This window comes from Aspergillus neoniger (genome assembly GCF_003184625.1).
Source record: "Aspergillus neoniger CBS 115656 unplaced genomic scaffold BO87scaffold_2, whole genome shotgun sequence".
Lineage (NCBI taxonomy): Eukaryota > Fungi > Ascomycota > Eurotiomycetes > Eurotiales > Aspergillaceae > Aspergillus > Aspergillus neoniger.
This window is the reverse complement of record NW_020291130.1, coordinates 553,280-578,904: the sequence shown is the minus strand read 5'-3', so window position 1 is coordinate 578,904 and position 25,625 is coordinate 553,280. Positions and strand designations below refer to the sequence as shown.

The 25,625-nt window shown below is 51.5% G+C and overlaps 9 protein-coding genes across 9 annotated transcripts; 2 read left to right on the top strand and 7 right to left on the bottom strand.

The window, feature by feature from the left end:
* Positions 1–964: 964 nt before the first annotated feature.
* Positions 965–2,369, bottom strand: BO87DRAFT_349000 (trichothecene 3-O-acetyltransferase). The gene has a single exon (XM_025621005.1). The coding sequence runs from the start codon at positions 2,325–2,327 to the stop codon at positions 984–986; it is 1,344 nt and encodes a 447-aa protein (XP_025484632.1). The 5' UTR covers positions 2,328–2,369; the 3' UTR covers positions 965–983.
* Positions 2,370–2,741: 372 nt separating this feature from the next.
* Positions 2,742–4,178, bottom strand: BO87DRAFT_324678 (aldo/keto reductase family protein). The gene is made up of 2 exons (XM_025620071.1): positions 3,895–4,178; positions 2,742–3,834 (listed from the first exon to the last, which is right to left on the bottom strand). Exons 1-2 carry the CDS (start codon positions 3,947–3,949, stop codon positions 2,900–2,902), a joined length of 990 nt encoding a protein of 329 aa, XP_025484631.1. The 5' UTR covers positions 3,950–4,178; the 3' UTR covers positions 2,742–2,899.
* A 1,121-nt stretch (positions 4,179–5,299) lies between these two features.
* BO87DRAFT_348993 (FAD-binding oxidoreductase) lies at positions 5,300–7,303 on the bottom strand. The gene is made up of 6 exons (XM_025621004.1): positions 7,251–7,303; positions 6,864–7,192; positions 6,587–6,803; positions 6,144–6,529; positions 5,702–6,078; positions 5,300–5,631 (listed from the first exon to the last, which is right to left on the bottom strand). Exons 2-6 carry the CDS (start codon positions 7,083–7,085, stop codon positions 5,379–5,381), a joined length of 1,455 nt encoding a protein of 484 aa, XP_025484630.1. The 5' UTR covers positions 7,086–7,192; positions 7,251–7,303; the 3' UTR covers positions 5,300–5,378.
* Positions 7,304–9,641: 2,338 nt separating this feature from the next.
* On the top strand, positions 9,642–11,507 carry BO87DRAFT_77850 (Zn(II)2Cys6 transcription factor domain-containing protein). The gene is made up of 3 exons (XM_025629555.1): positions 9,642–9,670; positions 9,967–10,632; positions 10,700–11,507. Exons 2-3 carry the CDS (start codon positions 10,017–10,019, stop codon positions 11,389–11,391), a joined length of 1,308 nt encoding a protein of 435 aa, XP_025484629.1. The 5' UTR covers positions 9,642–9,670; positions 9,967–10,016; the 3' UTR covers positions 11,392–11,507.
* Positions 11,508–11,567: 60 nt separating this feature from the next.
* Positions 11,568–12,626, bottom strand: BO87DRAFT_348992 (aldehyde dehydrogenase; the record flags this gene model as incomplete). The annotated part of the gene is made up of 2 exons (XM_025621003.1): positions 11,568–11,852; positions 12,003–12,626. The coding sequence occupies 2 exons, from the start codon at positions 12,624–12,626 to the stop codon at positions 11,568–11,570; spliced, it is 909 nt and encodes a 302-aa protein (XP_025484628.1).
* A 170-nt stretch (positions 12,627–12,796) lies between these two features.
* On the bottom strand, positions 12,797–13,249 carry BO87DRAFT_348991 (Aldedh-domain-containing protein; the record flags this gene model as incomplete). The annotated part of the gene is made up of 1 exon (XM_025621002.1): positions 12,797–13,249. Exon 1 carries the CDS (start codon positions 13,217–13,219, stop codon positions 12,797–12,799), a length of 423 nt encoding a protein of 140 aa, XP_025484627.1. The 5' UTR covers positions 13,220–13,249.
* Positions 13,250–13,300: 51 nt separating this feature from the next.
* Positions 13,301–15,559, bottom strand: BO87DRAFT_348988 (cytochrome P450). The gene is made up of 8 exons (XM_025621001.1): positions 15,388–15,559; positions 15,249–15,341; positions 15,126–15,195; positions 14,482–15,043; positions 14,292–14,408; positions 13,976–14,240; positions 13,765–13,922; positions 13,301–13,711 (listed from the first exon to the last, which is right to left on the bottom strand). Exons 1-8 carry the CDS (start codon positions 15,490–15,492, stop codon positions 13,552–13,554), a joined length of 1,530 nt encoding a protein of 509 aa, XP_025484626.1. The 5' UTR covers positions 15,493–15,559; the 3' UTR covers positions 13,301–13,551.
* Positions 15,560–16,657: 1,098 nt separating this feature from the next.
* On the top strand, positions 16,658–18,071 carry BO87DRAFT_77790 (uncharacterized protein). The gene has a single exon (XM_025629553.1). The coding sequence runs from the start codon at positions 17,023–17,025 to the stop codon at positions 17,929–17,931; it is 909 nt and encodes a 302-aa protein (XP_025484625.1). The 5' UTR covers positions 16,658–17,022; the 3' UTR covers positions 17,932–18,071.
* A 19-nt stretch (positions 18,072–18,090) lies between these two features.
* On the bottom strand, positions 18,091–25,580 carry BO87DRAFT_438055 (type I polyketide synthase; the record flags this gene model as incomplete). Its single annotated transcript, XM_025627875.1, has 5 exons — positions 18,091–19,867; positions 19,940–24,482; positions 24,538–24,846; positions 24,914–25,388; positions 25,451–25,580. 5 exons carry the CDS (start codon positions 25,578–25,580, stop codon positions 18,170–18,172), a joined length of 7,155 nt encoding a protein of 2,384 aa, XP_025484624.1. The 3' UTR covers positions 18,091–18,169.
* Positions 25,581–25,625: the final 45 nt, after the last annotated feature.

Genomic DNA, 25,625 nt, shown 5'->3' with positions numbered 1-25,625 from the left:
AATGTGACAGCGTGTTTACCAACACAGAGAGCGTGTAACTCCGCAGATCCACGGACACTAGACGCCATTTTTGCTGGAAGAGCTTCATTAATTGTTAGGCTATAACCATGAATTAGCATGTCTACGATGTGCGTATTGAGTGTCTTTTAGCGAAATCGAGGTATGATAGTGGTTCGAAGCTTCTACGTCCTTGGCAGCAGCGCGACTCGCTTAAAGGGCGGTCCGGTCGGGATTGAGTCTATTCAGGGCTCAATGCGCAGGTATTTATTGACTCCCTTATTTAGCAAAGGGGCGTTGGGAATGCGCCAATCAAGGAGTGCGGGAGGCTGCAGCTTGTTTTCCATGGGAGATAATCCTGTGGTTCTATAGCTGAATGGAACAAAGGAATTAGTGCAATTGATAGAAACCTTCAGTGTATGCAGTGTAAATACCTTGCCTTAGCTAGAGTACGTTATAACGGTTGATCATGTAGTTAAGAGCTTACGGTCATATGCTGCTTGCCTGATTCGCAAGGACAAAGGACTGGGAACATTCAGCAGATACTAGGTTTCTCATACTCCGCTTTGTCTTTTGTAATGCTGACTGTCTATCACTGGTAGACACGTCCTAGCTGACACCTCATGGACTCGACAACTGTATTATGTGGACAAACACAGCCAGCGGTGCGGATCCCAGTATTCGAAATTTATTTAAGAAGCATACTAGTTATAGATGTTCAATATGATGTTTGATCGGCTCTCTTACAAGATTTTTAGACATTTGGGACAGAAAGGGATAGATACATGATTGCTGTATGATTATAAACTAGATGCAAAATAATGTATAAAGTATTTAAGAAAAAAAAATATATAATGCGATTTAAGTAAGAGTGCTATTTCCTGTTGTATCACTTTTCTATTTAGCTCTATCCAGTTCTAGCCTGAAACTTCTTGTCATCTTTATTGAATTGAGAGTTTCTTAGTCCCTGCTGTATTGCGTCTTCTCTATCCAATGTACTCTGCATGCTCCATGAAGACAACATCAGACCGAAGCTCTTCTATATCCTCATCCCGTAGACATATCGCAACTACGACATCGCCTTCACGCGTCTTGGGTAATAGAAAGGTCAACCCTTCTACCTCATTGCATTTTGGCTTTCGTACCGCCAATGGAAATCCAAATCCAAGGTTGAAGTCGAAGCAACAGCCCTCCAGTTTCGCCCACGAACTAAAAATAAGATCCGTTGTTGTATCGATCGATGCGCCAAAGGAGAATGTACTCTTGTCAGGCGTACGACTCAGAAAGGTTGCAATGGTACGTGTGTGGTGTTCCAAGTGCAATTTGTCGCTTACGGCCAACCGAAGCTGCAGTGCTATGCTACCCAGTGGCTCCTCAATGAGTCTCCTCATCAGGAACTCGGTATATACATTGCTTTGTAAGGGACCGTGGTAGAGCGGAGAAATACCGAGTACGCCCCGTACATCCACGGCGCGCATGAGGGTCGAGTGAGTGGATGGATCCAACCGCCGCAGACGAGCCCGAGTAACAGATTGCCAGATGAAGGCTGTGACAGCATCGTCGGTGGAGACGAAGGATGGCGGTGTGAGGGATGCCATAGCAATTGATTTTAATGCTTCCTGTGAGTGACGAGAGATCTTGAAAGATGTCCATGAGCATTTGGGCATCAGAGTCTCTGGCGAGTCTGATGGGTGTCTGTATGGAGCGGGTTTGACCATGTAACGATCGAGCTCGGTTCCTATTGTATGGCTGTCTTCGAGCAAGGGAACTATATCTCGGCGCGGGAGATTGCCGTCCCGGATCTCCTTGTCTGTGAAGTTCTCGTTTTGACAGGCCTTAGAAAACAGATGGATGATATTAGTTAGGCCCGTCGCATCCATAACATTGTGTTGGGCGACGAAGGTGAGAATAAGGCCTCCCGTAATGAAATTTGCTTGAATAAGAAAGACGGGGGCGGAGACATCTTGGCTGTCTGGGAAAATATTGCGAGGCGCCAGAATGTTTTGATCAAGTATGCTAATGGGGAATTTGGCACGTTGTAAGTCGTTCATTGTGGCGATTGAAGGGTCATGCTGTAGATCTCTCACTACCAGCTGAGCTTCGTTTTGCAGCGGCCTGATCAAGAAGGAACCCGTATCACCATCTCCCAAGCCCTCATTGACAACCTGACCTGCTAACCACGGAAAGCTTGTATTGAGTCTCTCAAGACCTTTGGTAAGCGTGTCAATGATTTTGGGGCATGCGGAGTTGTCTGGGAGGGAAAAGCAGAAACATGATTGAATATTGATAGCGAAGGTCTGTTGACCGAAGATATCGAGATAATCGTCCATACTGGTTGAAAAGATAACAATTGGAAGGTAACTTGAAGATGGATATGGTATACATATATTTAGTAAATATCTACTTCTTCAATCTGGTTGCATAAATCATGATTCATAATGAGTTGATAGCAGACTAGTCCTGATTGGGTCTCCGACCGAACATATTTGTCAATGCAACCAAAAAACACCCGACTGAGTAGTGTCGTCACACGGTAAAGGACTCTTTGAATAATGAAAACCGCTTTTCTAAGGGGCTGGTTGAGTGGAGTTGCACGACAGGGGCTCGCTATTCGAAGTCGAGAAGTTGTGCGGCGTCACAGCCGGGCACATCAACACCCGTCAACTACTTGGTAAGAGATCGGTGTCTCCCCTTGCATCGTGTCTGATATTAGTATTCACCTACAATTATCGCTTGGGATGTGGCCTCAACGTTGTTGCATTTGTCTGATTGATCGCTTCAAGGGCATTGCTCCACCTGATCCTTGGCGGTAATATATATCATCATTCAGGACCATCTGGAAAAGCCTGACAAATTATATTTCTTGCGATCTGTTCCTAACCAAGACAACCTCCTATGTATCCTACAGATTCATGAATCGCGCGAGGGCTCCACCATACCGATCACCATGAACAGGAATCTCCTTCAGAATAGCAGCAATCTCCTTCACCTCAGACTCCGACAACTCTACATCAGCCAGGTTCTCCTCCACCCTCGCGACCGTAGTGCATCCGGGAATAGGAATGACCACCGGATTGCCAGGTAGCCCATTCTGGGCCCTCACCCAGGCAATAGCAGTCTGTGCTAGCGTCACGTTCTTCTTCTTAGCGATCTGCTCCAACTGCTCCACCAACTTCAGATTGAGATGAAATACATCCGGCTGGAACCGAGGGTAATTGCGTCGGGAGTCGTTAGCAGGAAGATCATCCAACGAGCGTAGTTGTCCTGTCAACCATCCTCTAGACAATGGGGAGTATGCTACCAGCGGAACGTTCAATTCCTTACAGACAGCAGCAACTCCATTCTCCAAAGGCTCTGTAGAGAAAAGAGACAACTCAACCTCCACAGCAGCTAGAGGATGTACAGCATGAGCCCGACGCACTGTCTGCTCACTACATTCACTGATCCCGATGCCGCCGATCTTCCCTGCCTTAACATACTCGGCTATCACGCCGATGGTGGTTTCAATGGGAGTGTTGGGGTCGACTCGCGCGGGCTCAAAGATACTGATAAATACTTTGCCGTTGAGGAGTTTCAAGCAGTTATCAATGCTGGCGCGGATGCCTTCGGGGGTGCCGTCGGGACCTTTGGCGCCCAGACCGCCCTTGACGCTGAGGATTACTTTGCTGCTATCTTCGGGATATTTGGTAAAGTAGTAGTCTAGTAGTTGTAGGGAGTTGGCATGTGGAGGGCCGTAGAATTCTCCGGCATTCCAGAAATTGGCCCCGAGGTCCAGAGCTCGCTTCATGACTTTGACGGCCTCGTCATATGGTGTGGGGTTGGCGCGCCAGGTAAGGCCTGTTGGTCAGCTTAGAAGGGCTGTTCTAGGAGATAGGATGGGATAGGATATGGACGTACCCATGAGACCAAACCCGATCGGGCCGATGGCTTTATTGACGAGAGTGACAGTCATGGTGAAAATGTAAGGTATCTAAAAGATAAGTTAAGGGAAACGGGTATTTTTGAAGATGGTAGATTGATATTTCTGGGGAGTTTGTGATGATATCGAGATGGAGACAAAGAAGAGAAGTCAAATGTCAGATGAAGACGAGAGAAGACCAGCGGGGGGTAGTAATACTTAATTAATCCCGCCATTACTGTTTGGAAGGAGGGGTAAATCCAACACTCCATTAACATCAGCGAAATGCCCTCAATCACATCGGATATACGCATTAATGTCCGCCAAACTCCGTGAGAATCCCTGTCACGGACTTGCCTCTCTGAGAGCTCCCCGACCGATCGGAATGCCGCCCTGAGAGGCGTAATAGAGATCAAGATGTTGGAGGAACCCTCGATCATCTACAGCCCCTCCACGGCCCAGACGCAGATCATCTGACAGCAAATACCTAACACCTACTTAGTGCTTACTTTTCCTTGAGACACAATATTGGGATACAAATACTCGTACAGTGGCTATGTATTGCGCTGACGTTGACTGAAGATCCTTCTTCTCCAAGGATCTTCATCTTTTCTTGGCCCAGTTCCTCGATTATACTGACGTTGAAGAGGCCAAGGAATGAATAGATCCGCGCAAGCGTTTTAGTTTGTTTTACCTGCGCTTAGATGATAGTGCGGTCGGGACCCAGTCCCTGCAGATCACGAAGCAGATCCCCCGATTGCGGACGCAGCTTTTTGAACCAATTGTCCATGAAGGAAAGCCAAAAGTACAACATTCACGACCAGGGTCTTGTTCTTCGGGCACAGCCTCCCAGGAGGGACGGTGATCGACCGGCATAATACACGAGACTGAATGGAAGTGTGGAACGTGCAATGCACAGTCCTGAACGACCCAAGAAGAATAAAGCAAACCCAACTACAGAGGATGCAACTGGGAAAAATTAATATCGTGCAACCGCTCTGCCAGATCTCATTCCCTTCTCGTACCAGACAGCCTTTTGCTCATCGAAACCTACGTCCGTAGCTACTATGATGTGTCTCTAACCATCATCCAATGGATAATGAACACTAACTTCATCTCCTTCTAATAATACTGATTCACTGCACCCTTTGGAGTGCCTAGCAGGCGATCGTGCCTGTTTTTCCCCTAAGCTTCGCCTGTAATCCGACTTCTATTACTTATCGGTGACCTCCACTGTCATGGCATAATGAGGTAATCAATTGAGTAGGTACTGGTTGGATATACTAATCCTGAATTGGTAGTATAAACTCATAGAAGCAGCATACCGAGACCTTAATATCCAAATGACAGCAAAGTAGCCATTTTCATTGACAAATCTCAGAACAACCAAACAACCCTACCTCAACCTATCTACACCTGCCCTCCTCCCTCCTTTCCTCTATCCTGATCTCAACTAACCCAACCTTCTTAATCATACGTGATATCAATGCACCACCGGCAATCCATTGTTATAAACAAACAACCCCTTGGGATCCCACTTCTTCTTCAACTCCAATAATCGTGGCAGCTTTTCAGCCCCATACCACGCATTCAAGCCCTCCGTGCCATGGGCATAGCTCACATACACCTGGAGCCGATCGAATCCGCTGGTCGCATTAAATCTTGTGATCCAACGACTGGCCAGGTCGTTCACCGGCTGTGACAAGGAGGCGTCATCGTAGGCGAATGTGAGCATCCTAAATATCCTCTCATGTTAGTTTACCCCTGATAACTGAGCGAATGGAAGCAATGATGTAAGCCACTCACACATGCGCTGTGATATCCCGATAAGGATACGCTGTTTCTTCATCCTTCACGGCACGCACTGCTTGTGTGGAGAAGAATTCGATTTCGTAACTGGACCCCGTTGCTTCCGGGTATGCGTAGTAGAAGTCCACCATTGTGTTGAAAAAGGCAATGTGAGTGGGTACATCAATGCGCGCCACTCCCAGCGCCCAAAGATTGTGCATGTCGCCGTCGATGCAGAAGTCCGCGTCCATACCGAAGAGCGCCGACGTATCGAGTACGTTCCATGTCAGCTGGGTGATATTGCGCTTGTGGTAGGGGAGGTCGAGGAATGGTTGGAGATGAGCGAGACCCTCGGATTTAGGGCCGGCATAGGCTGCATTGAGGATGATAGAGGGCTAAGTTCAGACAGTCAGTCATGTGTCTAAGTCACTGCGAGTGATCAGATGAATAGAGTACATACACCGTAGGTAGTATCGTTGATGACCAGAGTAAACAGGGAGAGTGGCTGTGGGAGAGTGCCATTAAATGAGGCAAGGATTTCAAAAAACGAGCCATTAGCACTGGCCGGAAATAGGAAGTCTGCATTCAAGACGGAGCCATTGTTGGTCAGGTCGTAGATGGTGTATGTCGCCTCGGTAACAATCCCGAAATTGAAGCCCGCACCGCGCATGCCCCAGAAGAGTTCGGGCTCCTTGGTCTTGGACACGGTGATGAGACTGCCATTGCTGGTTACCAGTTGCACGGACTCGAGCGCGTCGATAATCAGGCCGTGGATGCCTTGGTAGCGACCCACACCGGCGCCCAGTGTGGCTCCTACCATTCCCACACAGGATCCCGATCCAGTCTCTGATTTTTCTCTGGTTAATGACCGTCTTGGATTTCTTGAGACGCTGATGAACTTACGGATCTCCTTTCCGGCGCTGTAGAGCGGCTCGAAAATATCACGAAACCGCACACCACCTCCTATGGTCATTAGATTAGCATCTGCATCCACGGCTACCTGATTGAAGCCGCTAAGGTCAATCTCGAGGCCGTATTGCAGCTCAGCAAACGTTGTCGTGTAGCCGTGTCCTCCACCCATGGCGAGGAAGGGGATATTGTGCGCCGAGGCATATTTGACCTTCCTACCATCAGTACTGGTGATTGCATGGAGAACCAGAAGACTTGAGTTTCAACTTACAATCCTTTGCACATCGAGAGTCGTGTTCGGCTTGATAGAGGCGAAAAAAGTCGGTTCCTCATATGTCGTCCACCGCTGGGTAGTGTCGGTCCAGTTCGTCGCGTAAGGATAGAACACCTCGGCCGCTGGGGAGAGCTGCGATAGTAGCGCGGTAATATTTGAGGCTGTTGCAATTTGCGCGAGCCCAATCAGGGCCGTAGCGTATTGCTTGAAAAGGATCATAGCGTGTGTGCTTGCGGTAGAGGCAGTATAATAAGATCAGGCAAATAGTGTTCTAAATGGCATTGGAAAGACTATGAGGGCGCATTCTGAGGAACGCTGGCTGCTGTCTTATATATCTCGAGAGTCAACGCAGTGCGTAAATGTAAGATGATGGCATGAACCCACGAGAGATCTGACATCGTATCGGGCATCTCTCAACTCACGTAGCCTCGCAAAAACAATAATATCCGCTGACGAGCAGCCGGGAGTCGAAGGATTCAACTACTATCCTGAAATCTAGATATGGCAATATTAGTGGACTCGCCAACGATGGTGCCTATTGGCAGGTCTTCTGTTCCATAGAATGGCTTCCTTCATCTGCCGTGGGTGATGATAAGCTTTGGAAAGGATTCTAAGCATTTCTGGCCAATACTTAGTTCCTTGGTGAAAGCGTCCACTGCGCCGTGTCGTCAAGAATCTGCAGAGGTCCGTCAGTCCGTTACGATATCTTGAGAGTTGCGCCTAACCTTAGTGAAAAGCATCCAGCGCTTTTCTGGACTCGACAGGGGTATTCGAAAAGAGATCTGAAACACGTGGTATTCAGTCTTGATCATCGTTTGGACCTTGGGTACGCCTGAGTCAAGCCTTCAGTTGGGTGGAATCAGTCCCACCTTCGACCTCTGCCAAAATCTCATGTCAGATTACAGCCCCTCTATCAGCAGGGTTGTGGATCCTAAATCACCTAGCTACTAAAGATGACGACGATGATTCTCGGACTGACCCAGATTGGTAGCGCCGAGAGCGTTCGGGCCCATTTCTGGTCTCATTGACCTCGTTGGGTGTTCCTTTTCCATTCTTGGCCAGTTTGATGTATTTTTAACGGGGGTTGTGATAGAACCATTTGCCTCCATCCCCACTTACTCTTTCAATAAATCTTTGTACTAAATTCCAGCGTCTCATTTTTATTCATAAGAGAGATTTACTATCGATAAAGCCACGTGCCGTGTACAAATATTTGTCAGATAAGTTCTATAGATTCCAAACGTGAGGAACTACTCTAATATGGACCAAGTATGTACCCGACAGTGTTTGGAGGGCGAATCCTAATAACAATACAGTTGGCATATAGACAGGCTGTTTGAATTTACCAGATTAGTGTTCCAGAAAGAAGCTGGAGCCTACCGTCTCATGTCAGGTTCCATACACATTCGGACCAAACGCTCAGGATTGACCCTCATATTACGATTCCGGTCGCCAATACCACAATCCTGGAGAAGGCAACGGTTATCGCAATGCCCGGAGCGTATTGCTACACATCTGAATGTGCTCCACAACATACCAAAGGCAGCGGTGCGTAAGCGAGGAGCATTCCTGAAGGATGGCCATGTTTTTCGCGGCAGCTCATGGGCGCTTTGTGGCAGCGCTGATTGCTCACACGGCACGGGAAGACCTCCAGTCCAGGGGTGCAATCCTTCAATCATTCCTTTTACGGAATTCTTGGTATACATGTTGATAACTCGAGGCCTGTTCGGGGCTGGGAGATGGGTGTCTTGCGGTAAAGACTGTAAGACAGGAATCGCTGACGAGCCTTCTCTACAGCAACCCTCATCAGAAGAACCGGTCCTGTGCTCGGGATTATGTAATGTGAAGATTTCTCTTTCTTTTTCTGCATTTCCCTTTCTCTGGCTGTCACGGTCACGGTCCCGGGCTTTGCGAGGTATTCGGAGAGGAACTTGGTGGCTTAGCCTCGGGCAACGGATCATTTCGCTTATTGCTTGCCAACCAGCCAGCTACATGCATCACAACCATCTCCCGCCGTAGCTGCTGTCTCTACAGGCCCCGTCCGGGGTTGTAAGACATACCCCATTCAGGGTCCTCACTCTGGGGCGCAGTGAATACGATGTGGCATTGCCCATGATCCTTCTTCCCGAATTAGGACAAATTCGATGTTATGTTGCCACGGACCACGCGTTGGAGCGATCTGCCGGTGGAGCAGTGGATCACCCCGCGCGCTAATCCAGATCGCTTCACCACCGAGCTGGCGGATAACTTCACAAGGACGCCGTACAGTGCGACCGGGATGGCGCAGTGGCATTTGGTATTGGCAGGCGAATAATGGGGTGTCTCCGGTACTGGTCCTCACTGATCAGAGGTACCAGGGAGGGTCACAGCCTGATACCGGATTGTCATCCTGCATTTGACCATCCATCACCAAGCCCTTATCATCGGGTGGTCCTTGTTAGCTCGGGCAGTGGGCCTGTGCAGTACGGATCATCTGTCGAATAGTAGATGCTTGGTTTCGAATGGCCGATAGGATGGCGATTTGGGTAGCCAGAGGCCTCCCAAATTTCTGAGCTGTGGATCTGACACAATAAACACCCAACTGCCAAGATGTAAGCACCTCGCTAGCAACCCCCGAAAGGGAAGCTGAAGGATGACGCTCACAGGGGCGGAAAGACAGCGGATGTACTTTTTATCTTCAGATAAATAAGCACTAAAGAATCATTGGCAGGGGAGCGGGCTATGCGTGTGTGCATGACGAGGCTCTGACAAGCACTTATGCATAGATTCATGCAACACAATTTAGTCAGATAACCATTCCCAAGGTAATTGGACTCTGACCATCCAACAATTACTCTTTTCAGTTATTAAAGCATTCCATAAATGGTTCTAGCTCTTGTCCGTGCTGAGTGTGTATTCGAGTGGATGGAGTCTTTGGATCCTCGTCCCCCGCTTTCCTTTCCCTCCGTCTAATCTGTTGCCGTTCGTGGTAGTGATCGGCCCTGAGTATACATGGGGTCCGAAGCTATTATGCGTGGAAGCAAACTGCACGGATACATTTTCCCGCCATGACATGATTATATCCTGGTTAAACTAATAGAATGAGGAGTACCGCCCACAGCCCTTCATCGTCTTGCACTCCCCCCCCACAATATTTCTCCAACTATCTCAATGTTCGGGACGCTATCACAGGACCATTCTACCCAGGCTTCCTACATTGTCCAGGTCACCGATCCTCCATTTCAGACAGACCGCAATGCAAGAACCCCTCACTTGGCCTGCATGGCCTGTCGAACCAAAAAGGTGAGCCCTCAGCTTACGCCACTGCAGCGTCCTCGGTTAACAGAAGCCCTCCAGCTCAAGTGCTCGGGGGAAAAGACGGGCTGTCAACGGTGTCAGATGAAGAATCTGTCCTGTGTCTTCCCAGATCAATCTGCCTCTCGCTCGGCCAGGAAGCAACGCAGCAAGCGTTCCCAGTCTGCTGTGTCAGATACCTCCCGTCATCCGACGAACAGCAGCGCCAGCGGCAGACAAAGGTCCCCAGAACCACGTAACCAGGAGGTACAAGCGCCCAGTCACATACATGTGGGCGAAGAAGAGATGGACGGGGATGTATTTCTTGACCTACCCGATTTCTACGATACGGGCTTGTCCTCTACGCCAGACGCAGAGGATATATCCCGCTTAGAGGCTCCCCTGGATCTGAGCACTGCTCTACCAACCGGCTCTCTATCAACCAGCCTGGAAGACGCTCTCAGCCACGGGTCTCTACTAGACATCAATCAAGGCAAGTCATTGAACTTAACCCCGTCATTTTCCCCCTGCTATCCGTCCATACTGACTGAAGGGTGGAGACCGGCACAAGCCCAACTATCCCGGACTGCCAGCCTGCATTGATATTCTTCCTGTATTCTCAAACCCAGGAGTAGAACGCGCCTCCACCTCCCCTTCCAGCCAGTGTCACTGCCCCAGCCAAGCCCTCGCTCTGTATGAGCGCACTCAAATTCTCTACAACCGACTTGACGCAGCACCTCGCTCGACGATAAATAGCCATGACACCCGGGATACACTCCATCGGAGCAAGGAGATAATCTATCAATGTGAAAATCTAACAGAATGCGCCCTGTGCCGGACACAGTCTCACATCGCTATGATTCTCCTCTCCGTCAGCCACCAGTTGATCATCTGTCTTAAGCGTCAGTGCGCCACCACAAACCATCAACGGCTGAAGGACTGGCATCCTAATGACGCTTACACGGACCAAAGAACGGGTTTCTCTCACCGTAGTAGCCTGGAGCCCGTGACACATAGGGCACCAATGACCTTCCATCACAGTTTGGGATCAGATGACTTGGAAGACGAGATCCAGGTGCTCAAGACATTACTAACGTTAAGAATGCAAGCTACTGCTAAGCTTCTGGCAAAGTTACAAAATATCATTGACGTTGGGGGGTGGCGCGAGCATCGCGAGTTGCTGGACAGGGTGTCGGCGCTGCATCAGGCCGCCGCGGCCAGTATTCATCGAATGGGGGGAAGGGAGAGATGAGGCATCTGCGTATCTAAAGAAGTTGATGTTCCCGAGAGCTTACACCTCACCCTGCTTGCCACCTCAGGAACAAGCTACAAGAGTCACCTCATACTTTACAATAAACCTTTATAAATATTCACCCTTTACTAAGGATCGTCCACAAGTACTGTAGTAAACATCATCAAATCAGAGCCCTAAAAACAAATATACGTCGACTTCGCGTTGCAATACTGCAACAACCCAGCCTGCCCAAATTCCACCCCAATTCCGCTCTCCTTATGTCCTCCAAACAAACCTTGAAAGCTCGGCTTCTGCGTGCTGTTAATGTAGACACTACCCACATCCAACTGGGCGGCAATTCGCCGAGCCCTCGCCATATCACTGGACCAGACACTCGCGCTCAGTCCAGTAGGGGTATCATTGGCCGAGTGGATGACATCTGATTCTGAGCTCCATCGCAGAAGGGGGAGGATGGGGCCCTGTTCCATCGTTAGACATTTAATAATTCGGAAGAGAAGAGAGGGGACACTGACAAACTGCTCCTCACGGACAAGTCTCGACTCCCTCGGGGGATTATCCACCACCACCAAGGGAAGAAAATAACCCCCCTCCTTTTTGCCTTCATCTACTCCCTCAAGGCCATGATTCTTCCCACCCGTCAAAACATCATACCCCAATTCCTTCACCTCATCAATCAAGCCCTTAACCTCCTCAAACTGCATCAGATTCTGCACCGGTCCAACCATAACCCCTTCCTCAGCAGCACCATCACCGACCTTCATCTCCCCGACCTTCTTAACAATCGCATCTCTCACCACTCCATAAACATCCTCATGAATATAAACCCTCTTCGTAGCCACACACACCTGCCCCGTATTCAAAAACGCACTGAGCACTATCTCCCCCGCGACATGCTCAATATCCTTCACATCAGGACACACAATACACGCATCATTCCCACCTAATTCCAACGTCACGCGCTTCAACGTCCCCGCACACGCAGCCATCACTTTCTTCCCCGTGCTCACTGACCCCGTTAAGGAGATTTTCCCAATCCCCGGGTGCTGCGTCATTAAGCTTCCTAGATTGTGCGACTCGTCGTCGCTGCCGCCAAGACATTGGATAACTCCCGGTGGGAAGAGCTGTTGGGCGATTTCACATATCTTGGGAAGCGTGTAGGGTGTGAAGGGGGAGGGTTTGAGAATTATGCTGTTTCCGGCTTGGATGGCGGGTCCGAGTTTGTTCATGGGCATGGCGATGGGGACTATTCATAATTAGTATATAATATCAGTGGGACAGTAAGTGGAGTGGAGGGGGGGAAGAGGAAAATGTACAATTCCAAGGACAAATAGCCCCCACCACACCGATCGGCTCAAAGGTCGTATGTACTACCTTGGAGATATTCTCATCTAGTACTGTATTTTCAACGGGCTGAAGTGAAGCGAAATGCAGCAGAGTGTCTTGAGCTATCTGGATTTCTGCTTGCGCTAAGAACGTCTTCATGTGTGTTAGAACACGTTTGATATGGGTTCGGTATCATGCATACCGGCTTTCCTGTCTCAGCGATCAACAATTCCGTTAATGACGGCGCATTTTCCGTGATCAGGGCGGCTAGCTTCGTTAGGAGCTCGCTCCGGTGTTTCCAGGTGGTGCTTTTCCAGGTGAGGAAGGCGTCATTGGCTGCGATGACGGCTTCGTCGAGATCCGCTGAGCTGGCTACTGGGGCTTCATGAAGGGTGGTGCCTGTTGCTGGGTTGGTTGAGGTGTAGGTGGTGTTTGAGGTACGGAGGGTGCCATTGATGGTGTTATAGAAAGTATTGAAGGTGGTCGAGTGAGACGAAGACATCTTGATTGTGTAGTACTATTGAGAAAAAAGTACTTGATATTTCAAAGTTGGTGGGGGGTATTACCAGGAAGAAGTTGCTATCTACTATTGGTATATATATATATATTGTTGTTTCTATGGGACTGTGCCCCAAGATCATCCCTCGGAGAGCCTGAAAGGGAAATTAGCGAATGGACATCCGCTAATTGAATCCCCAGAGGCCACGAACAGAAGTCCCCGACAGTCGAATCGAAGCGGAAGCGGGCGCCCTCCCTCTCTTCCGCTAATCTATGGAAAAATGTCCAGCTTCGCACACATTCGCGTAACTCTGACCACGGCATACTACGCTATCATCAAGTTTGTCTCGGCACGAATCGGACATTAATGTCCGGCTTCTGCCAGAGAATATAGTTCAATGACTCCCGTTCGAGATCAACATCTTTATTGATCAGCTCGCAGTCGAACATGAAGTGAACTTTGGCTAGTACCAGCCGCAGTTCAATGAACGCCAGGCTATCCACTTGTCAGCACAGGTGAGAATGCCATAACATTAGGAGAGCACTCACTTCCGTCCCAAGCAAACTCGCGGGCCCAGCAAGAATGGGAAGAAGGCTGACTTATCGTCCATGTTAGGATCTAACCATCTTTCGGGATCGAATTTCGTAGGGTCACTGAAATATCGGGCGTCGCGGTTGGTGGTCCATGCGTGAACCGAGACCTCTGTCTGTTAAATGAATGTCAGGAATGCTGGATTTGCTGATCCACGCTAGCACTGACCTTCTTAGGGACATAGTGGCCATCCACATAGGCCCCGGGAGAGATGCGCGGTGGTCCAAAAGGCACCGGGGGGTAGAGTCTCATTGTTTCGTTGAGGACGGCGTGAAAGTAGGGCAGCTGGCCGACAGAACTGGAAGTGATCTCACTATAATCTTTGAACCGCGAGCGAATTTCGTCCCGCATTTTGGCGTAGACCGCGGGATGCTTAAGGATAAAATACGTAGCTGCCGATAGAGTCGTCGCGGTAGTTTCACTTCCAGCAATACTAATTCCGTCAGTTCCATGCGCTGTAGCCGAAGAAATAGTCAACACTCACACCAGATTCTGCCCTTGTGCTGCGACCTCTTCAGTCGATATTACTCCCTGACCAGCATTCTCCAGCATAGCAGAAAGAAAGTCAGTTCGCGAATCATCTTTGGGACGCGCCAGACGTCTGCCCGTGCATGTGTGCGCTAATTAGCAATGGTCTCTCACAAACACAGTAAACACACACAATGAAGGCCTACCTTGCAGCCATTTCTCTTGTAACCTGAGTATGTCGGTTCATGTCCTTGATCTTCTCGAACGGTAGAATTTCGAAGACCTTCTTAAACCCCAACACCATGCCAAACCGTCTCAAGACATCAATAATCGCCCCCGCCTGCATATTTCCCAGTATAACACTGATCCAGAACGCCGAAGTTCCCTTCTCCGTAGCCCCAAAGGACTCTCCAAAGACCAGCTCCCCGATGATATCAAAGGTGAGGTAATTGAACCAATCCACGACGTTCATGCCCTGCGGACTGCTTCCGAACTTTTGAATCTGGTTGATCAGCAGATCCACATATCGCTGCTCAAGCTCCTCGTGCGCGATCAAGGCCTTAGCTGAGAACCCGAACGCCCAGAGTCTGCGCATCCGCGCGTGTTCGTTGATGTCCGATTCGCCAATGATATCAGACGCTTCGAAATTGGCCACTTTGTAGAAAGTAGATTTGATGAATGTGCCACTGCCAGTGGTGTTATAGATGTCTTTCCAGGCTGATGCCGTGGCGAAAGACAGTTCGTTAGGTGCGATTCGGACTACGTCCCCTGTTCATTATTCTGCAATTAGCATCGGGTCTCCATACCTTATCGGATTGTCGGCAGTGACATGAAGCAAAACCAAACATACCATACTGACGATGCAGTTCCTCTAATTGGAGATGTATTTTCCCAGTCATTGACATGCGACAGTAGAATACCTTTTTCCACATCAGAATTTGCATCACTCAAGCGCAGAGCATGTACAACCCACCTGGCTTATTGCCGCCCATTTTGGTCCGGGAAACTTTGCCAATGGGTGCAACGTGAGAGAATACACAACCCAAAGACAGGGGAGGGCAATGCCCTGATCGAGTTAGCCGTCAGATCCTGACATTAGGCAATGCACTTACCAATAATGCTAGGAAAATAGCCCAATCTTCGAACGATCCCGGTAGCAGCGAGGCCAGGCCGGCTATGGTGCTAGCGACGTGTCCGTCTTCCATGCTGATCATCATTGCTACTACAATGTTATGTGAGGGTTATTTGCCTATCCTGTCTTCTATCCTTGTCATATTATTGCTTTGGTCTAGTTGCTTTATCCCATTCCTCGGTAGCTCTCGCTCGGGCCATCCGAAATGGGGGAAACCGATGGGCGGACAAGCTGCAGCTGGGCTGTACGTCGATCGCGGGCTACTCGTCATCAGCCATTAATAGATGGATTAAGAGCCCCAGGATCCAAAGGTCCGGTTGTCCGAATCCGTCGGAGAATCACTCCTAACGTCAGCTCCAATTGTCCAGACCGGATAATCAGACCAGGGCTTATCAGTATATCCACCGTAGTAGCTCCCTGATCGACCAGCTAATCTGACTCATCGACCCGTTTATTATCCGAACAGGACAAGAAGAAATTATCAATGATAAAAGCTTCTGGAAATCCTTTGGCCAGGATTGAATCCTTTTGCGTTTGATGGATTCCGGGCGTTTCCACCATGACAATCCCCCCTTGCGCACCACTGCCTCTTCCTCTGCTTATTCTCCCCGGATGTTTCTTTCTTTGGCTCGGCCCGTTCGCTCTGGCTTACCACAAACAGATGACAGGGTTAGAGATCCTTGCGCCTTCAGTCTGCTCCTCTCCTCTTTCAGGTAATTGCTTCACTCAATTTGTGGACCGGCCATTCGCCGCCACGGCGCTTAGAACGTGGACACATCGCATTAGCGCTGAGGTGAGAGCGAGGCGAGGTCCTCAGCGTGGCTTGTTGCGACACCGGAGACACCTGTTCCTTCGTGCGGAGAAGATTGTGTTGGATTGCTGCTAAAGGATGCTTATGTACGGCATGCTGGAACTTGACGTTGGTGGGTGGTGAGAGGCCTCCCAAGTCCAGTATTCTGTACATTTCGCTGGCGATTTATATAGAGACGACAAAGAGAGTATCCGCACAGGTTCATTAGTTCGAATTTCAGGATGTTCGGGACATTAGTATCGACTCAATCGGAATCGGAGCCATTTATCTCCCATGTGATTAGACCACCGTTTGAGAGCGATCGCGAGTTGAAGCACTTGGCATGTTTGGCGTGTCGCACAAAGAAGGTATGACACTCCAGCAGCCAAGATACCATTAGAATAATGAGCAAACGATGTCACCATGCCCTATGAGTAAATAATTGACCTCCCAGTGTAGCTGAAATGCACCGGAGAGCGAACGGGATGTCAGCGGTGTCTCGATCGAGGACTTCCTTGCGAGTACCAAGAAGCTAACCCTCATCGAGGTCGACGTCCTCGAGGGGCCAGCTTGAACAACAACAAGAACAACGGAGAGGTCGAAGATTCGACAGATCAATCCTCCGCTTCTGCTGCACCGAAGAATTCGGACGGTTCGAGAAGAGCAAGTCATTCATCGGAAGCAGCAAAAGCCCGCATTAGGTATAGAGAAGAGAAAGAGCAAGGTGGAAGAAGGAGTGAGGGGCCCGGTAGTTTGAATGGAGGCACACCTCATGCCACATCGGACCTGGGCGAAGACGGATTGGACCCCGAGCTCTTGACCAGCATGCACGAGCCAGCAACAGAGTTAGGGGCCGAAGTGCAGCTTTCAGACATACCCATGACACCCGATGATGATATATCCAGCCTGCTACCTGACTTCGGCCATACAGACTTTGCCAGCAACGACGTCAACCAGGACTTGCTCTTCCTTTCACAGCTGGCCGCTTCCAGTACGCCGGAGCTCGTGAACTTGTCGTATCCTCCCAACCCTAGCCCCGCCATGCCACGTCTCTCTTCTTCAACATCCCGTCTAGGGATCCCGGGGATATCCCAATTAGCCAGTAGCCCGAGCATCGCAAATCTGCATATGCCCTCGTGCACATGTCTCCAGTCTACCCTGACCCTCTACGAAAGTATCCGCGCCGTGCAGTGGCGTGCCCAATGTGGTGCCAGCGCGGGCCTTTCGCGCGAAATGGCTCATCTGATCCTTAAAGCCTGCAAGTTGGCCCTAAATCAGTGCCATCGGCTCATCGAATGCTCCTCGTGCAAGCGTGAGCCACTGTTCGTGATGTTGCTCTGTTCTGTCTGCGACCAGTGTCTGACCTGTTTTGAGACCTTTCACGACTCGCACCAGAGGCGATTGCGAAGTAGGAGTATGACCTCCTCGTCGACCGGAAGCAGTTTCGTCAATGCATCCGAGGCGCGCTCGGAAATGGATCAGCTTGGGGAGATTGTGCAACTGGCCAATTTGCCGTTTGGCGATGTGCCGGTATTGTTGGATGATGAGGATGATATCAACATGACTTGTAGCTTGTTGACCACGCGGGTGGCCTCGATGGTGAGCCTGCTGCGGTTATTGGGGCCGATAATTGATGGTTGTGGGTGGAGGACCCATCATGATACTTTCTCGGTGTTGCAGAAGCGCTGTCAAGGACTGGCGTATACATTGCAGACCAAATCTAAAGCCCGGTAGTGAGCGTAATGCTAATGTGTCATGATCGGTGGCTTTAGTATTAGATATATATTGTTATTTTGCAAGATGGCATAAGAGCATTAGTCGAATACGTTACTAGAATGCAGTACTACAATACTACTACTTGTTTTCATTCTCCGGAAGGCAAGAGCAACCATTGCAGGTCTAGGTAGTCTTTCCTATTTGTCTAGTCAAATCCTAATGTTCTATCATATCAAATGTATAGTATGGTCCAAGCCTATGCGTCAGTCTCTACATCCACCAACACCATCTCGCTCAAACTGTCCAACGTCACCGTCTTACTCAACAGCTCCAGGAAGGGAATGTCCGTCTTGAACGCCTGGAAGAACCACGACCGGAACTCCGCAGCGATCATACTATCCATTCCATACGCCGCCAACGGCTTGCCCGCATCCAACTTCGCCAGCGGCATCAGGACAAGATTACTGAACCTGCGCGCGACATGGTCCCCTATGGCTGCACGCAGACTCGCCCCTTCCTCCACCGCGGCCGCGACCTCCATCGGCAACTTGCCCGCCTGATTCTTGAGCGCCATATCGCCCTCACCATCCAGCGCCCGACTGAGGAGAATTGCCCGGGGGTCATTCAACGTCGGATTCGTCCCTTCGAATCCCTTCTTGCGGAGCTCCTTCAACCCAAACGGCTCCAACCCGGTCAGGATATGAGCGTGCGCCCGCTCATCATAGGAATGCGGCACGGTCTGCGTCTCCGACAGGGCAATATCAATCACCTGGATCATCTCATCCTCATTGATCGCCTGGATTCCTTTCCGAAGCAACAGTGCCTCAATCTCTGGGTTTTCATGCAAGTAGCCCACCTCGGAGATCATACCTAGTCCCAGAGCTACCGCCGGTTTGCCCAACGCGCGGCGATACCGGGCGAACATGTCCAGAAAGTGGTTGCCCGCGCAGTAGTTGGATTCCGTGGCCGTGCCAACGCTGCCGGAAATGGAGCTGGTCATGAGGAAGAACTCCAACGCCGCGTCGTGGCCCTCTAGCGCACGGTGAAGGTTGAGGGTGCCCTGCACCTTAGGGTCGATTCCCGTGTGCCACGCTGCGTTTGACATGGTCGTGAAGAGCGCTTCATGGAGGCCCATCGCGGCCTGGACGACACCGCCAATGGGGCCCGGTGCGGCTGCAACGACTTGGTCAACGTCCGCGCGGGAGCACACGTCCCCGCGGACCACGACGCATACCGCGCCCTGTGTCTCCAGGTCGTGGATGAGGGCCTGCGCACTGGGCTTGTCGGTGCCAGACCGCCCCAGGAAGACAAAGCGTCGCGCTCCGCGCGTCATCATCCATTTGGTCATTGCCCGGCCCAGACCTCCCAGACAGCCGATCATCACGTAGCTCTTGTTGGCGCTGAAGGTGGTGCGGTGCTTCTGCGGGCGCAGCGCAACCTGTGCCTGGGGGTTCTCCAGCGTGATGACGACTTTGCCCATGCGATTGCGCGAGGAGAAGTAGCGGAAGGCCTTGGTGGCATCGGCGACGTCGAAGGTAGTGATCGGGTTGGCGCGCCCGATCGTGCCGGCGCGGTAGCGCGAGAGGACATCTTCGAGAAGGGATGCCCAGCGCTTGTGGTAGGCGTCACTCGGATTATAGAACATGTTACTGAGATCGAAAGCCGTGTAGGTCGTGTTGCGCAGGAAGCCGTCCATCTCCAGCTTTCCGCAGTCAATCAGGTCGCGCTTCCCGATCTCGATGAACCGCCCGAACGAAGCGCAGCATTTCCAGCTCGCGTGCAGGAGATCGCCAACCAGGCTGTTCAGGACAACGTCAACGCCACGGTTCTGGGTGGCTTGCATAATGCCCTCATAGAAGGAAGTGTCGCGCGAGCTGAAGATGTGGTCTTCGGATAGGCCGAGGGTTTCCACGAGGTAGTTCTTCTTGTCTTCACTGGAGACGGTAGCGAAGATCTGGATCAGGATTGATACTCAGCAGACTGTAATATGGAACCAAATTTAGGGGAATGGGGATCGGAGACTTACCTCAGCCTGAGCTTCCTGAGCGACTTGGATCGCCGCAATACCCACGCCTCCTGCGGCGGAGTGAATCAGGACGGTCTCGCCCGGTTGAATCCGAGCTCGGTCGTGCAAAGCGTATATGGCAGTCGCATATACTACTGGTAAGGTGCACATGAACTCAAAAGACTCATTCTCCTCCAGTTTCTGACAACTCCACTCCGGCACGACCTCCGAAGTGCGGAAGTGATTAGGAGCCATCACGACGACACGATCGCCTACCGCTACGCGGGTCACCGCAGCCCCAACATTCTCAACAACACCGCAGAACTCCAAGGCGCAAGTGGCATCTTTGGTCTCTGTCTTGCCGCCGAGCACGTAGAAATCTTTAGCATTTACTCCCACGGTCCGTAGCCCGACCTGGACACTGAAGGGGTCTTCCAACGTAGCCGGCAAGGGGCGCATCTGGTCGAAAAACAGGCTGTCAAAGTTGCCCGGTTCGAGTATCTGCAACTTCGCCGGCCGAGCCTGCTGCAGGGTGTTTTGTACCATCTCGTGGCCCTGGCGCTGCCGGAATGTGACGTTCAGATGGTCGTCGGGCACAAATCGGCTGACGTGCACCAGTCCGTCGTTCTGAATATATTCGTAGTCTCTGGGAAACTCACTAGAGTGGAGGACAGACAGGATGTTCTTGGCTGTGACGGGGGTCTTTGATGTTGTATTGTCGACATCAAATGTGTAGAATTTCAGCGACGGATGTTCCATCATGACGGCCCGCGCCAGACCGGAGACCAGGGCAAACTCAGGCTGGGCCCCGTTCAGCGAGTCTCCTGCCGTCACCCACAGGAGCGTTTCCGCGTTGTCGGTCATTAGTTTGATCCCGCGCAGCTCGGATTCAGTGCTGGTCGAGAGGACCGGGTTTTCGGACTCAATAAGGCTGATGATTGTTGCTCCTGTGGGGATCATCCCGTTAACGAGATCATCGAGGTAGACATGCTTGCAACTCTCCGGGCCGTAGGTTTCGTATAGCTCCGCGACGATGGACTCGCCTAATGCGGTGCTTGTGCTGCGATCAACAACATACACTGGAGATTGCTGAACAACAGATGTCGCCGGATCGGCGACTGGCTTAGCGAGGAACACACGACCTCCCCCGTATTCGAGAATGCATTCAATGGCCTGGAAGCCATTCTCCGCGGCATGCAGCCGTGCAGTAGAAGGTGACAAGCACAACAAACATCCGTCCTCGGCGAGCAGGTCCTTGATGATCGAGAGCTTAGTGGCCAGATAGATATCCGTCTGTTCTCTAGCGGGCAAAATGATCAAGTCATATTTCGAACCATCTATGGCCGCGTGGTGTTCCAATGCGCCGTCTAGACGCTTTCCGAGATCCAGTTTTGTACCGTGAAGGACACCGTCATCCTTGATCAATCCCGATGTGAATTCCAGAACTCGTGGGAAAGAATCTCCTCCGTGCAACAGATCGAGGGTGGCGTTAGTGATGAGGTGATTCTGATTGCCGAGTTCCAACACCCGCATGGACGGATTCTTGTGGGACAACAGGTCCAGCGTAGCTCCCATCTTGAGGAGGCCTTCGTCGCGAACCGGTGAAGTTGATTCATTGAAAAACTTGCTCAAATACTTCCGGAAATGATCTTCCGGCATCAACCCCAGCCCATACACATCCGGCTTCCACAACACGCGCAGCATCGGATGACGCTGTTCGCCTGCGTCGGCGCCCTGTCCTGTCTGATACGGCGAGAGCTTGACATTGGCGATCCTGGCTGCCACTTGCCCGTCACTGGTGCTCAGTTCGGCATCGATCTCAGAGGTGCCGAAGCCTACCACGCGCGCGACGGAATCGATCGCCCAGGATTTGAGGGTCGCGTTTGACGGCTCAGGGGCGTGGATGTGGATGGAATCAAAGCTGACGGGCACCTTGGCCCGCAATTCGCGGACGCGGCCTCCGGTCGTCGCCACGATGGCCGTCTGGAGCATGGCATCGATGGTGATTGGGTGGATGGGATACTCGACGTCTAGCCCTTCGGAGACATAGTCTTGCAGGAGGGGGACTTGTGTCTTGCAGACAAGATCGGTCCGCATGCGCGAGACATCAAACCGCTGGATTGACTGAAAGGCCGGTCCGAAGTTCAGCCCGACCTTGATGAGATTCTCGTACCACACCCGGGGCTGAGTGCTCTCCAACATAGCAGGGTTGATCTGGACGTTCTGTACGAGGGACGGGGCCTCCGGGTTGATGCGGACTCGACCTGTGGCCCGAGTTGTGGAATCACCCTGGTCGTACGAGACAATGGAGAAGTCGTACCAGTATTTCGAGTTGCTGGCCGACGTGATCGGGGTTGGCCGGATGGTTGTAAACAGCTCGACTTCGGTCGTGGGTGAGTCCGTCAGGGCCAGGGCGGCCAGGATATTCACATTCTGTAGCTCGTAGTTGGCAGGGCTAGAGGTGGCAAACCCCGCAATCTGTCGCATTCCCTCCACTGCCATGGAGACATATCCGGCTCCAGGGAAGACAATTGTGTTCTGCAGCTTGTGGCTGTCTAGCCAGGGGATATCGGCGACGCGGATGACATTGCGCCATTGCGCTTCCAGACCATTTCCGCCGGGGATCTGTGAGCCCAGAAGCTCGTGTCTGGGATACTTGCGGGTGCGGAACTCGATGCTGGCGCGGCATTCGTGCCACAGCGCGGCGTCATAGGTCCACGGGTACGGAGGTAGATCAGGCAAGACCGAGCAGTCCGACTGGAGGCCGTTGACTTTGCTCCAGCAGACGGATTCTCCGCGGAGGTACAACTGACCGACCATTCTGAGGATGGTGGTGACTTCATTCTTGCCTCGCGACAGAGCGGAGGCATACGGGAAGTGGTCCTCGGACAAGGCAAGCTTCTTCTTGATCTGCTTGATGGGCATCTCCAGGGCTGAGTGAGGGCCCAGTTCAATGAAGTGATACTTGTCAATCTCTGTCATCTTCTCTACACCATCGCTGAAGAGAACGGGGCTCTCCAAGTTGGATCGCCAGTATGCCGCGTCGGGGGTGCCCTCGCTCAACTGGCCTGTAACGGTCGAAACCCAGGTAACATTGCCTGCGTCAAGCTGTACTGATGGTTCCAACTTCTCCAATGCAGATTGTAGAAGGTCCTCATAGTTCTGGCCGATCCGCGCCATATGGTGGGAGTGATAAGCACGACCGCCTGTCTTCAGTGTCCGTGCAAATGTCCCTTGGGCAGCGAGAGTCTCCACCAATTTTTCTACAGCGTCCCTGTCGCCAGAAACAGTCACGCTCTCTGGTGAGTTCACACAGGCGACGTTGGCCTTGCCGCCCAACGACATCTCTTTGATGGCGGCATCGGCCTCAGATCTCGAAAGCCCGACAGCCGCCATGGCTCCATCTCCCGTATCAAGTGCAACCGCGTATCCGCGATAGTAGGCTGCGGTGATGGCTTCCCCCAGCGACAGGCGACCGGTCGCAAAAGCCGCCGCAATTTCACCGGATGAATGGCCAACGACTGCCGCAGGCCGAATGCCCCAGGAGTCTAGGAGACACACCAGGGCGATTTGGACTGCGGTGCATGCCGGCTGCGACTGGCTCACGTGTTGGATATTGCTACTCTCCGCTGATGCTACTAGCGCCTCCTTCAGATGCCATTGGGGAGGATGGTCAAGGCTCTGGAGAATGCTGTCCATCTCGGAAATGGCGTTCGAAAACTCGGGATACTCTTCGATCAAGTGCTTTCCCATTTGCGGCCACTGTGCCCCTTGGCCGGTGAACACAAATGCGTACTGACCGTTAGCTGAAGAACTGGGACGGCCGGTGACGAGGTCCTCGCTGACAAGGCCATTTATGAGACTCGTATCGGAGACCAGGAATGCCCGATGGGGCAAATGCGACCGGCGCGAACCCAGGGTGTAGAGAAAATTGGTCAAGTCTGGATGCTGGGACAGCACATACTGGTGCAGCTGGTCAACGCGGGTGGTCAAAGACGCCTCCGAACCTGCCGAGATGGGAATGAGGACTTTGGAACGTGCAATATGATTGAGACGATGCTGTTGCTGCATTGGGACGGCGTAGGGCCCAGCAGATTCAATGATAGCATGGGCGTTGGCCCCGCCGTAACCGAAGGAGTTCACGCCGGCTCGGCGTGTCGAAGAGGTCTCAGTCAAAGGCCAGGGAGTCATCTTCTTCACGATGTCGATGTTCCACTCCTCACATTTGATCTTGGGGTTAATCTGGTTGACTCCGATGGACGCCGGGATGCTTTCATGTTCCAGGGCGAGCACCGTTTTTATTATGCCAGAGATACCACTTGCTGCTTCGCTGTGGCCAAGATTGGATTTAACAGACCCGATGAGCAAGGGCTGACCAGTCCGGCTGTGGAAGATTTTCGATAACCCTTCGGCCTCGATGGGATCGCCCACGGGCGTTCCTGTACCGTGGCATTCGACGTACATTGTCTGGGAGAAATCCAGGGCTGCTTTTTCGTACGCTTTGCGGATCACAGCTTCCTGGCCTTCTGCGGATGGGAGGGTGATTCCTGATGTCCGACCATTTCTATTCTCATGTTAGCTGGTTTTCGTTTGTTGATAGGTTGAAAGGGAAAACATACGAATTTACTGCAGTTCCCCGGATAATAGCTCGGATGGGGTCATTATCCTTGATTGCATCGGAAAGACGCTTCAAGTAGATACACCCAATGCCCTCTGCTCTCCCATATCCGTCTGCCTCGTCGGAGAAGGTATGACACGTCGAAGTGCCCGACAGCACACCGGCCTTCATTGTCCCGAGATGTTGTTCAGGCGACTGAATCAGATTCGCACCCGCCACAACGGCACTGTCGCACTCACCATTCTCCAGGGCGGCGCAGGCTACATGCAGGCAGTACAGAGACGATGAGCAGGCGGTATCGAGAACGAAACTGCATTCCATATGAATCAGCGCACGGGCTCAATCCCCCTTTGGTAGCTTCATTGGGATATACATACCTCGGCCCCTTCAGGTTAAACGTATGACTGATGCGATTCGCAAGAATCGTCGTCCCCATACCCGTCGCACTATACCGATGCAAATACTCTGGGTCCCTCGTCTGCATCACCTGAAAGTCAACGGTGAAGTTGCCGACGTAACATCCTACGTTAGAGCCCGACACCTCATCGAGACTGGCCCCGGCACTCTCAAACGCCTCGAACACGACTTCCAGCAGCTTTCGTTGCTGCGGGTCCATGTAGGTCGCCTCGATAGGGCTGATGCCGAAGAAGTCCGGGTCGAAGGCGCGAGGATCCTCCTGGAGAAAATAACCACCCGTGGTGTGCATGGATCCAGGTCGATCCACACCTTTGGGGTGGTAGAAAGCATCAACGTTGAATCGGCTTGAAGGGATCTTGCATTGTCCTGATTTTCCTTCCTTGAGGAAGTCCCAAAGACGGGAAGGCGAATTCACGTCGCCGGGCAAGCGACAGCCTGGCAAACTTTAGTATTAGCACTGAAATATTATGTACACCGAGGTAAGGGGGAGTTCGAACCCATTCCAACGATGGCAATTGGTTCATGCTGGCCACGAGCGGTATCTCTATGTGGGCCTGTGCCATTTGCAGTGAAGACAGAAGGCGACGAAGGAACGGAAGAGGGAATTGAGGAGCTAGATGGAGCCATTGTAGAGAACCTTAGACAATGAAAAGTCTGCTAAATGCCGGAATC